The sequence below is a fragment of the Chelonoidis abingdonii genome, chromosome 2, assembly GCF_003597395.2.
Source record: "Chelonoidis abingdonii isolate Lonesome George chromosome 2, CheloAbing_2.0, whole genome shotgun sequence".
NCBI classification, from domain to species: domain Eukaryota; kingdom Metazoa; phylum Chordata; order Testudines; family Testudinidae; genus Chelonoidis; species Chelonoidis abingdonii.
Genome location: NC_133770.1, coordinates 29,635,763 through 29,648,356, shown reverse-complemented (window position 1 = coordinate 29,648,356; position 12,594 = coordinate 29,635,763). Strand labels below are relative to the sequence as shown.

At 41.0% G+C, this 12,594-nt stretch overlaps 1 protein-coding gene across 5 annotated transcripts in view; it reads left to right on the top strand.

Annotated features, from left to right (window-relative positions):
• Positions 1–12,594, top strand: part of CCNY (cyclin Y) — a 235,617-nt gene that overhangs the window by 148,942 nt on the left and 74,081 nt on the right. For all 5 annotated transcript variants that reach the window (XM_032774274.2, XM_075062219.1, XM_075062216.1 and 2 more), the window contains one exon: positions 9,728–9,802. In XM_032774274.2, coding sequence (XP_032630165.1) covers positions 9,728–9,802 — 75 coding nt within the window. The remainder of the gene's footprint in view (positions 1–9,727; positions 9,803–12,594) is intronic.

The window sequence follows — 12,594 nt, the reverse complement described above, 5'->3', positions numbered from 1 at the left end:
TCTTCCATTTTTACATACTTCAGTGAAAACTAACAATAATCTATGGATGCTATACAAGTGATAAATATTATCCTTTACTAACTTCTGATTAAACATGAAATAATGGGCAGAAGATTGCATCAAGAGGGCGGTAAGTAATTTCATTGTCTTTTAGAGGTGTTCAAATATAAAACAGGTATTTCTATAGGTCATGTTCAGTAACATCATTTTTTTTATTGTCACAGCATGGGAGTGGGAACATAGTGAATTTTATTGGCTGAAGAATAAGAAACGTGTTCTTGTTTTTCTAAAATTAAATATGATGTTAACACTGCTGTCTGTTCCAAGAGCCATATATAGAGTTTTTGAAACCAGGCAACAAAATGTTGATTTTCCTACTGCAACACAGTGAAAGCTCTGTATTCCTCAGAAGAAGCTAGTTGCTAGGATACTTGTCCTTCATCCTCTTGTGGGGCTAGTGTTTCTATCTGTGTATATGCTAATGAGTTTAAGGAATGGCGATATGTCTTTAAAACTGTGCCGGAACAACCACCTCCCCTTTTTTTTCTTGTTTTGTTTTGCCCAGTGCTTTCTGACCATGAGTTTTAAAACTTATATCTTTAGAACGTGGATCTTTCTGAAGTAAAGAATGAGGCAGAGTCAGATGCAAGTATAGAAAGTCGTAAGCTTTTTGGGTTTGCTGAGGTTGTGTTCTACTTCAAACTGAACTGTGTTTCTTAATGGTGCTATATCTGAGAGATGATGTTGTTTTGATCATCATGTCTTGGATTTAAACTGCTAGTCCAGGCTCTGAATGGCCTGAAATGGAATTGTTTCACAGACTACTCTTATGTGATGAGAACTTGACCTTAACAGCTGTGATCCTTATGGTATGTTTACACTGCAGCTAGGAGCGTGCTTTCCAGCCCAGGTAGACAGACATGCACTCGCTCTGCTCAAGCTGGCATGCTAAGAGTAGCAGTGTGGGTGTTGTGGCACAGGTTGTGGTATGGGCTAGGTATATGAGTTTGGACCCAGGGTATTGGGCAGCTTTATACCCATGCCACTGCCCGTGCTGCAGTGTACACTCTGCTATTTTCAGCATGTTAGCTCAAGCAGAGCTAGCCCATATCGGTCTACCCCAGTGGTTCACAAACTTTTTTACTGGTGACCTCTTTCACACAGCAAGCCTCTGAGTGTGACCTCCTTCCCACTTATAATTTAAAAACACGTTTTTATATATTGAACATTTATAAATACTGGAGGCAAAGCAGGATTCTGGGTGGAGGCTGACAGCTCACGACCCCCTGAGGGGTCCCGACTTCCAGTTTGAGAACCCCTAGTCTACTTGAACTGAGAAGCCTGGTGCCAGCTGCAGTACCCTTAGGGACTTCGGTTTCGACAGTTCTAAGGGCCAGACGTACATGACCTTCCTGTAGTCACCTTTCAGATTTTAGAATGGCTGTGTATGTTCCAACTTCTCATAGGCCTGGTCTACACTACGCGTTTAAATCGATTTAATGGCCGTTAAATCGATTTAACGCTGTACCCGTCCACACTACAACGCCCTTTATAGCGAAATAAAGGGCTCTTTAAATCGATTTCTGTACTCCACCCTGACGAGAGGAGTAACGCTAAATTCGATATTAACAGTTCGGATTACGGTTAGTGTGGACGGAAATCGACGTTATTGCCTCTCCACGCGTAATCCAGAGTGCAACACTGACGTCTGGACCAGCAATCTGAACCTCATCGGATGCAGCGGGAGGACAGGTAAACAGGAAAAAGCCCGCGAACTGCTGCAACTTTTGAATTAGCATGTTCCTGCCCTTGCCCAGTGTGGAGCTCTGATTCAGACGGCCTGGCTCGATGCAAGGTCTCTAAATCTATCCAAGAGCTCTAGCCATATGCGCGGACCGTCTGGGAGATACTAGATACTGACTCTCGGATCTCGCTGTATGGGGAGACAATCTGTTGTATCTTTCAGCTCCGTTACAGAAACGAAATGGCAAGCGTTTGAATAAAACTGCCCGATACAGAGCGCTGTGCGTGACATACGTAACCGGGAGAGCCAGAGGATTGCAAATGGACGCTCATTGGATGGAGGGGGGTAACTGAGGACATTCAGCTATCCCACGTCACACAGTCTCTTAAAATTAATTTCACACAATTCCTTGGACTAAGCTCCAATGTTTAAGGTTCAACACAGTGTCTGCGTGTTCCAGGGAAAGCTTCCTCAGTTTCTTCCCCCGCCCCCCTGGAGCACCGCACAAGGAAAAAAGGGAAAGAAATCATTCCTTTGACTACTTTCAATGTCACCCCTATTGTGTATTGGAATTGCTGCTGGTAGACTGATGCTATAACAATGCAGTGAACAACGAGCAGTGATCGCTCTCGTCTCTCTCCCCCCTCCCGGGTGTAGACGGTGCAAGAAGGAAATCGCCCTACCATCCTCCGAGAACCCCTCCATGCCTTGAGTGAATTGCTCATATCTTGAAGACGGCATTTACTTGGTTACTCCCAGTAGAAGGACAACGGCTAAGATACCAGCTTCTGATCGAAATGGGGGCGAAAATTTTGAAAGGCAAATTGGGATTGACTCCGCTTGGCAATGGAAGTAATTCCTCCTTATGGTTTCTAAAAATAGACGTCCGTCTGCTGCGACTGTCATACCGCCTCCGGTGAAGGGTTGCCTCCAAGTGCCTCCCCCACCTATTTTTCTTCACTAATAAGTCCGCTCTTATCTTGTATTCTTAACTTCATGACACAGTATGGGGAGGGGCACTGCCACGGTAGCCCAGGAGGTTTAGAGGGAGGAGAAGCAACGGGTGCTGTTTCTTTTATGGCAGGGCAACCCTGTGAATACTTGATACGGTAGCGAGGCTGTGCTCTCTGATACACTGGATCTCTATAATTACACTTGCCATTATTCACTAGGCAGGAGGACTCTATTTTTAGAAACCATAAGGGAGGAAGGTTGACATCTGCCAAGTGAGTCAATCCAATTTTTGGCTTTCAAAAATTTTTTCAGCCAGGGCACTTCATGATAGCAGCGAGAGACAAGTAGAGGAGGAGAGAATACCGTCATCTCAGTTGCCAGTTGTTCTCGCGGCAGTCAGACGGTACAGACGACCGGTTAACCATCTATCTGCTGCTCTTGCAAAGCAAGTGAAGTGCTGCTGTGTAGCGCTTGGGAGTATCGCCTTTCTCTCCGCGGCATTCCAGCAAACTCAATACGGTTGCCGGAAAAAAAAAGCCTGAATCGGCTCCATGGTTGCCGCTGCTTATGGCGTCCTGTCCAGGGCGCAATCCAGGGAAAAACGCTGCGAAAGGGATTGTCAGGTGATGTTTTATTCCCGAGAAGTGAAGGAATTGATGGCGACATTACCCAGACCCCCGTGCGACCACTATTAACTACTCTGCAGACTAATTCAACTGAATCCAGAGGTGGGAGAAAACTGCGGGAACTATATGGTAGATATTTACGGAAAGTGCTACAATGTCGGCTATGCAATAATCCTCAGCAATGCAACGCTTCAGAAATCGACGTTAGCCTCGGAGCATGGACGCACAATGCCGAATTACTGTGCCTAGTGTGGCTGCAAGAAATCGAAATTATAATATCAGTTTTATAAAACCGATTTTAGCAAATTCGATTTTATCCCGTAGTGTAGACGTGGCCATAGAGAGCTCAGCTAAGACTTGCCTCTCCTTTTCTCATAGACTCATTAGCTTTCTCACAAAAAACTCCTTTTAAGACAGCAAATCAGTCAAGAAATATGACCTGTTTTCTTTGCACACCGCTGTGCCAGGGAAGAATACAGTTTTTGATCTGATTGCATATTTTTGTAATTCTGGTATTGTTCAGATATCATAGTGGGAGGTGGATTATTGACTATTGTGGGATCTCATGATGTGGAGGCGCTCGAGGCTGATTTTTACCCTTGAGGAAGAAATTGTTTGGGGGTAAACAAGACTTTGGGCCTCAATCCTGCAAACATGTAGGCACACGTGTAATTTACTTATGAGATGAGTCTCTGACCATTCTCAGGCTAAGCAGGGCTGTGAGTCCATCTTGTTACTGCCTGCCTCCAATGTGAGGGAGTCTTGCTTGTGGTAACTGGGTCAGTTCCCTAATGCTAGCCACTCAGGCACTCTCCTCTGGGCTATGCCAACCCTGTCTTTGTCTTGCAGGTTAACAAGAGTTGTGCCTCAGTCCCCAACTCTCTTGGAGCATTCTGCTGACTCAGAAATCCCTGGTCCTTTGCTCCCAATGGAGCACTGTACCTCCCATTATCAGTTTCACCTTAAACCCGTGCTCCTGTATAACATATCACACTTGTGAATACTTGTAATAAAGCAGAAGAAGGTTTATTTGATAGAGATTCAACTAGAAACAAGAGAATGTGATGGAAACAAGTGGTTACAATACGAAACAAAATAACAAAACTCAAACTAGGGTCTACTCTTACTAATAGTTGCCGTTCTTATCTAATAAAGTATTTTTTCCTCCCAGAGTTCAGTCTCTTGCAGAGTTGTCTGGTTTTACAGGAACCAGAATCCATAATTTCATGAAAACACCTCTGCTCTGAGATGTTTCCTCAGTGAATGGATTCAGAGTGCCTCTCCCCACTTAGTGTTATACTGAAACAGGCTTTTGTCTCTGTTAATAGACAGAGCAATTCCCTGTCTGATGTAATATTCCTTTTTTAACCTCCAAGTGGTATTTGATTGTTTGCAGTTGTCTGATGGTTTTCCATTGGTTTTGAAATGGAGCAAGGTTGGACAGTTAAGCTTTGCATAATATCATTGGCTAACTAGGGAGGTGTGACAATTACTTCCTGCTTGAATGGGCCATCCCTGAGACATATTTTCCACTGGTGAATAACTTTTACTGCAAGACCATAAAGCATATTTTCATAATAGTTATATTATTCTTTCAGTATTACTGTTGTAGTCCCTAGGGCTAGCTTGCCTTTATTATATTATGCCTTTATTATACTCAGCAGTAATGCTAGGAACCTACAGGCCTGTATCCTGTAAGACATTGGCTTCAGCAGTTAGCATAAGGCTTGAGGCCTACGGACTTTGGCACAGATAAACAGCCCAACAGTAACTCCGAAGTTTTTGGACGCTGGTGATGAGGGGGAAGGTGACGGTAATGAAGAAGATGGTAGCTAACATTTCAGGTTGTTCTGCAAGGGGATGGTGTGAGTATATGGCTGTGCAGATGTACATTCTATAGTATCTCTGTCTACCTTACTGAGTTTGAGTCCTTGTAACTGAGCTAAATGTATTAATAAATTATTTATAAATATAGAAGAGTTCCTATAGTGTGAATGTTTCAACTGTGCAGATCGGGGTTCCCAACTGTATAATAATTTGAATAATACCAGACCTGATCTTTGGACAAGAACCTGGCAACTCTCAAAGTGATAACTGGGAACTCTTAAGCGATCAATATAATTATTACATAATCTATAGATCAAGTTTCACCATACATACATTTCGCAATGATTTAAGTCACAAACTGTCTATAGATACCTTACATGTCATTCCTTATCAATAAACACCCTGTACGATATGTTATGTGTAATGAGTTTGTCGGGCCTGAGATGAGTTGATTGCAAAGAATAGGGGACTTCTGTGTCATGGAGTCTCAGTAAGCTCACTAGAGTTTGTGCATGTGAGTGAAGTTATGCTTGCGTTGGTAGAATCAGACCCTTAATTTATGTAGCTATATAAACCTTATAACCCTCTGAAATGATACCAAGTGTTGTCTTCTGTAATGGAACAAAAATGCATGGCAACTAAAGAGGTGAGTAAAGCAACGTTTAAATAGTGGTAAGAGGCCAAAATATGTTGAAAAGCTAGGGAAACATCCCGGTTTTCAGCATGAGTCAAAAGGCTCGGACTTGATCCCAATGAAATTGATAGCAAAACTGCTACTGACCTCAGTGGGGAAGAATCAGTCCCAAAGTTTGCACAGAAGACATCACCAGAACAATAAAATTTAGGAACCTTAATTGTCAACATCTGATATGCATGTTTATATTCCACTAAAATGTTCTGTTCTGGGAGCAGGTGGAATCTCAGCTGGTTGGGCTGAGATGCTGCCCAGTTTCCTTCCTGTCTAAAGTACAACACAGCACATGTCCAAAGGTACTGGCCACGGTCAGAGACATGGTACTGGACTAGAGAAACCTTGGGTCTGATCCAGCATGTCAGTTAATTTGTTCTTGTGTTCCTAAGAGTGCTCACTATTCCAACCATGGCATTGGTGAAAAATCAATTTTTTTCTTATCACCACTCCAGATTGAATTATCTTTTCTCAGTCAGTTATGGACTTATAGCAATGTGTGTTAAATTACCATAGGCACAGTCTTTGAAAAGCTCCAGCACTTGAATATCTAGTATCTAAACCATTTAACTACCTTTCATAATAAAATTTAAAACACAATGTGTTGCCTTATAAATTGTAGCAGTCTAAATGCACGGTTTACCTCTCCACGTCCTGTCATTATTAAAAGAAATGAAAGGCTGCACAGGGAGTTTGAAATGCAAGCTTGAAAGGAGAAGGAAGAACTATCCAGCATAGACCGCTGTTCCTGTTGGGTGAGGGGAAGAGGAGACAATCTCATAATGAAGGTGTTAGACTGATCTTTTAACTTTCAGCATCTCCAAGTTTTTACAGTGATATTTTTTACAGCAATTTTTGTACTACAATGAATTGATGACAGTTAGAGCCTCTTAGTCTTTTTTTTTTTTTTTCTTTTCTTTATAAAATAGGCTATGGTACAGAGCAGAACATTATAAGCAAAGATATCATTTTGGTACAGATTTTTAGAATTGCCTTCCTTGCTTGCTTTCTCTTTTCTCCTTCCCACCAATTACTGAAGATTGTTCAGGTCACATAAAATTTCTCTGTACCTCAGTTTATCCTATTGGGAAATGGATAACGTCAGTTTCAGGTTAACAGCACCTATATTTTCCCCTTTATGGTACACTTCAGGAACTTCCTCAGGTTTCTACCCAGCTATCCTGTCTTTTGATAGGGACTGTTCTCTCACTCCTCCTTACTAGGGTTTTAAGGCTGCACAGCCTCCTGCCTTACACTGTGATTTCCCCAGCAAGCCAATTTTCATAAAAGCCAGTACTTGTGCTTTCTGTCTCTCTGGGGGCTATGAACAGTGTGTTGCCAGCAGTTACAAGCTATCATACAGCTCTTTCTCAGCAAAATACATTTACGCTTAAGATAAAAAAAAAATAAATTAAAAAAACCCAAACAGAGCCTGAAAACTTATTCACAAGATGTATTGTGAGTGTATGTAAACAATTTATAGCCTAAAGCAGTGATTTTTTCAAACTTCTCTCATTTGCAGACACCTAAAAAATTTTGAATGGAGGTGCCAACCCCTTTGGAAATCTTAGACATAGTCTGCAGACCCCCAGAGCTCTGCAGCCCACCACTGGCCTAAAGCATTTTTTCTTTTTAGCTCATCCTTTTCAATACAATGTCACAGGAGAACATTAAATAACATTTCACATTCCTGTCACTTTTTAATTTTCATTGTATGTTTTTTTCCTTCCACACTATGTCCCTTTATAGGGCAGTTACTTTATTTAGGTGGAAACTCAGCTTAGAGTTTTTCTTTGTTAAATTTCCTGAAAACAGTGCCTGAACCTGTGCGAAAATATCTGTATTTGCTGAAAAGATAAAGGAATGATCTTACGGCCTTAGACTTGAATAAGAGGAAACACCTGGTTGCTCAAGTGCTATGTTTAAATGTCAGAGTTCAGCTACGTGTTAAGGAGATTGCTTTTGCTTATTTTACGTTGCTGTGATGTAAACAGAAATTATGTGGAAACCTCTACGGTAGGCTAAAACCATATTGGGTTTTATTTATGACTGTAGACATATTACACAATTTTAAAGTATTGATTACAAAATGAAATCCGTCTTGGGTTCAGGGTAATGGGTAATTATCTTAGCACCACCACCCATCTCATTGCAGGTCATCTGATGATTTTTTACTTCTCCGGTGCTGGTTTTAAGTAAGGTATGGAAAGCCGCGTGAAAAATATTATTTGTAGTCATGCACTATTATTCAGAGTTTCTCAGAGAAATCAGATGGCCGTCTCAGAATCTTTTGTCAGCCCCACAACAAACTATAGTTTCTAGGAGCAGTAATCTGACTTTCCTAAAATGGTGTGGTAACCTGGATTCCTTTATAAAGTGTGCTGAAATAATTACTTGGCAATAATGAATGCCTTTCTAATTGAGAGTGAGAACCCTAACTATATTGATGTGTGTGTCACTTGTTGCGTATCAGGCAGAGCTGGTAGGCCTGAGCAATTGAATCCAGCAGTGGTTCCCAACTAACAACATCCCCACGAACAGTGCTTATGTTGTGGGTTGCATGGTGAGGATCATGCGTGGGGATGCAATTAAGACCATGAAAACATTAAAGTGGGGAGAAAGAGAGGAGGTGCTGGTTGTGATGTTGGGGGAGAACGTTTTGGAAGGAAATGAAGAAAAGAGGACTGGCCCAAAGGGATAAGGAAGAGGAAGAGAGAAGAGAACAAGATAAGAGGATTGGGTAAAGAGAACAGTGAGTATAAGGGTGATAGGTGGAGGGAAATAAAGGAGGCTAAGGAGATACATAGAAAAGGGAGAAGGGAGGGTCCAGCCAGGGGGAAGAACTTAATCACTAAGCTAAAAAAAAAAAAACAACAACTTTCATCTTGACAAGGAATGGGGCTTGATTTCAGATTTGCTTCACTGGCCAAGGGATATGTTAGGAGGGGCAAAGATGGGGAAAACATTTTTTGTGGGCAAGGTAATATTGCCTGACAGAAAGGTAGCAATCCTCTTTATGGGCTCCAAGGCGAATGTTTATACTGGGGTAAGAAGAAATGCTTTCTAGAGATCAACAGAAGGGCAGAAGAGAAGACACAGGATTGCAAGCGTCATGCTGAGAGAAAGCAGAAAGAGTAGAGACTAAGTGCCCATTTTTACACCATGCTCAGGTAGTTAGCCAGAAGTAAGATTTGTGAAGAATTGGTGGCAGAGGGGGATTTGGGGACAGGTGAGTTTGAGAGAGTGTTAATCTTGCCAAGAAAAATAATACTTTCTAGAAATTCACATACGTTGTGAAAGGAGGAAGCAGGTTGGAACTGACTTAATTTGTGACCTGGTACCATATGGCATCTCTATGATTATCTTGGTGCATTCTTTTTAAAAATGAGGTTGCCACAGCAGGAAATGTGCCATTCTGTGACGCTTCCTGTGGACCTTTTCCAAAAGTGTAGCCTTTTTAAACACTCTAGTCTAGAGCTAACTTGTTTAAATTAAACAGCAATACTTGCTTATTGTAATCACATGTAACAGTGGAAAGCTATCTGCTGTCTGCATGGTTCTACATAATTGTTTTACAGTACCCAGTTCTACTATACTGCATTCAGATGGCTCTATTCCTGCACTTGGTGAAGTCTTAGGGGTGTGGAAGGGAAATGAATGAAAAATGTACAACTCTCGACTTCGTATTACAAACTTGTAAAAGCTGCTTGTCTGTCTTCAGTCCAGTAGAAATCATTGCACCCAAGGCCAAATCCTACAACTCTTTCTAATGCAAGTAGTCCTCACTCCAGTGGGGACCATTTGTGGGAATATGGGCTCAAGTCTGCTTGTTGCATTGGGCAATTATAAACCTTTTAACGTATTGTAACTTTGTTTCTTCCTTTCAAGATTTGAACATGGAGTTCAACCCATCAGATCACCCCCGGGCCAGCACAATATTCCTCAGTAAATCTCAAACCGATGGTAGGTTATTGGATTTATTACAGTTTTCTCTTGTCGAATAATTTCTAAACTTTGCATGTGGTAACCTATATTGTGTGTGTGTGTGGGGTGTTTTTGTTTGGATTTTTTGCTAAGCTTCAGGAGAACAAGACACAACACTGGCAGATTGGTTTGGCTATACGTAACCAGCCAGATCCTTAGCTGGTGTTAATTGGAGCTATGCTGATATACGCACACTGAGGACCTGGCCTGGTGGCTTATTGTTAGTAATTAATGCACAGTAAGGTATGATCCTGTTTCTTTTATGCAAAACAATAAAATCTAAGTTGACTTCAAGTGATCCTTACCTGTGGAAGGACTACAGGATCAGGCCTATAGTTACAGGAGTGGGTGGGTGAGATTCTGTGGCCTGCATTGTGCAGGAGGTCAGACTAGACGATCATAACGGTCCCTTCTGACCTTAGTCTGTGAGTCTATAGTTATCGCCATGCTCTCTAATTTATTTGAACCCTAATCTATTGAATTAATTCAAGTGTCAGAAGGTTGTTAAAAGGTATGGGCCTATCCTGCAAACACCTTTGCACATACAGAAGTTGACACCCGTGAATAGTCCTGTTGAGTAGACCCCACTGGACTACTCACATGCATCAAGTCGTGCACATGAGTGGGTTCACTATTGGAGTCTGTTGGGCCAGTCCCACACATTCTTATTTCACATGAGTCATGTTGAAATCATTTGGACCCATGAATGTGCAGAGAGATTCATATGAGGCCTGAGGCAAAGCCCATTGAAGTCAGTGACAGTCTCTCCATTGACTTCAGGTAGCTTTAGATCAGACCCATGAATAAATGGTTACAGAATTGGGCCCTGTAGCAGGCTGACTATTACATGTTCAAAATATATAATGGAGCTACAAATACTAATAACATGTAAAAGAATTAGTTTTCTCTGAGTGTAAACCTTTCAGTATAGTTGACTTTCAGAACTAAACACAATGAGCCAGGTTCCCAGTTAATGTACATCCACATAGCTTAGTTGGACCAATGGCAGCTGAGACCAGCTGAGGGTGTAGCCTGATATCTCCCCCATACAGGTTGAAAACTGAAAATCCCAGTTCACATAAGCTCTTTGATGGGTTTTAAAAACATATCAAAATTATCCCTTAATTTTTATTAATCAGCATGGTTTGACAGTATCTTTTATTTGTCTGGATGTTTTTATAAACTTAGACAAAAATAACCTGATTGAAATTAAGCCTGTTTTTGTTCTTTAGAGAGCTTCTTAATGTAATTAGTGGAATGGAAGCCATTTACTTTTTGGCTAATTGAATCTTCAATGTCCAGCTTGAGTGATGTTAGTGTTTTGCCAGAAGTAGACATGAATAATGAATACAAAGCACATTATTTTCTACCCAAACTTTCCAAGCAACTTTTCTGTTGTTTGTTGTTACTACACTGTGCATTCTCGGTGCTCCTTTCTGGGGCATTTGAACTCTATTTTAGACTTACTGAATAAATGATACTTTACTGAGGTTTTTATTCAGCTAAGTGCACATTTGTATTTCAGAAATTCTAGTAACATCTTTTCTTAGTTTTTGTTTGTTTGTTTGTTTTTTCTGGTAGTTTTTGAAAATGTTGTCTACAGAGAAGATGCATTTTAGGCCCTAATTCTGCAATGGGTTATGTCTGGATACTCTTTTGCTCTCGGAGGCCTACTGACTGCATCTGCAAGACTGGGGCCTTAAATAAAAGGCAGCTTGGTAGAATGGGGAAAGGGCAAGTGCCAGGAACTTGTTGCTCTACCGTTGAGTTGCTGCGAGGTTTGGGTATGTCACTTAACCATACACACCACCCCTCATCCTTCCCTGGGCTTGGCTGTCTGTAAAATGGGTATGATGACACTTCCCTACATCAGAGTGGTATCATGAGGATTAATTAGTTAGTATCTGTACAGCATTTTGAAAGAGCAAAGTAATATTTAAATGCTAAATATTGTTCTTAGAGCTGGTTGAAATGGTGAAAATTTTCCCAGTCATTTGAAAAAATTTGATCAGCTCTAATTATTATAATTCTTGTATTAATGGCTGATTTTTTTTGTACTGTGTAGATTATAAGAAACTTTAAAAAATGACAATTTACAAAATCTGATTGCATTCACCCCAGTTAATTGAGTTATGCAGCTTCTTCCAGTTTAGAGAAAAGGAAGGAATTTATTATTCTCACAAAACAATATGTCAGCCTTGCTGAACAGCCTCAGAAATTTGCCAGCTAAGTTAAAACCTGCTCATCAACCTTTTGACTTAATGATAATGAAACACTGTCCTGAAAATACTACTGGATACAGTGCCCAGAACACACACATTTCAGTAGGCTAAAGAACAGCAGTAAGCGCAATGCCTGGTTGTATTTCAGGCCCATTGTATAAACAGATCAGCTATGTAGGGATAGGAGAAAATGTTCAGTAATGAGATGTCAAACTACAATATCATGGTTTATGTAGAGGGTAAGCAGAGCTAGCAAAAGATTTGTCAGATTGCGTAGGGCCCTGTATCAGTGTTCAAGTCATGGCAGTGTACACTGCGTCTAAGAACCGAATTCGTTTAAGGCCCAATAAATGTTAATCAAGGTGCCAAATGGTAGGCTCAGAACACTGCTTATGCAAAAAGTCTTCAATTTTTTTCTTCCTCTTCACAGGGGACTGTTCAAGGTGCTAAGTCTGGTGATAATCCTAGCATGGCAGGAGAACCACCTTTTGATATCTTTAGACTTATTTTAGAACTCCTTTATTAAAAAAAAAAAAAAAAAAAAAAAAA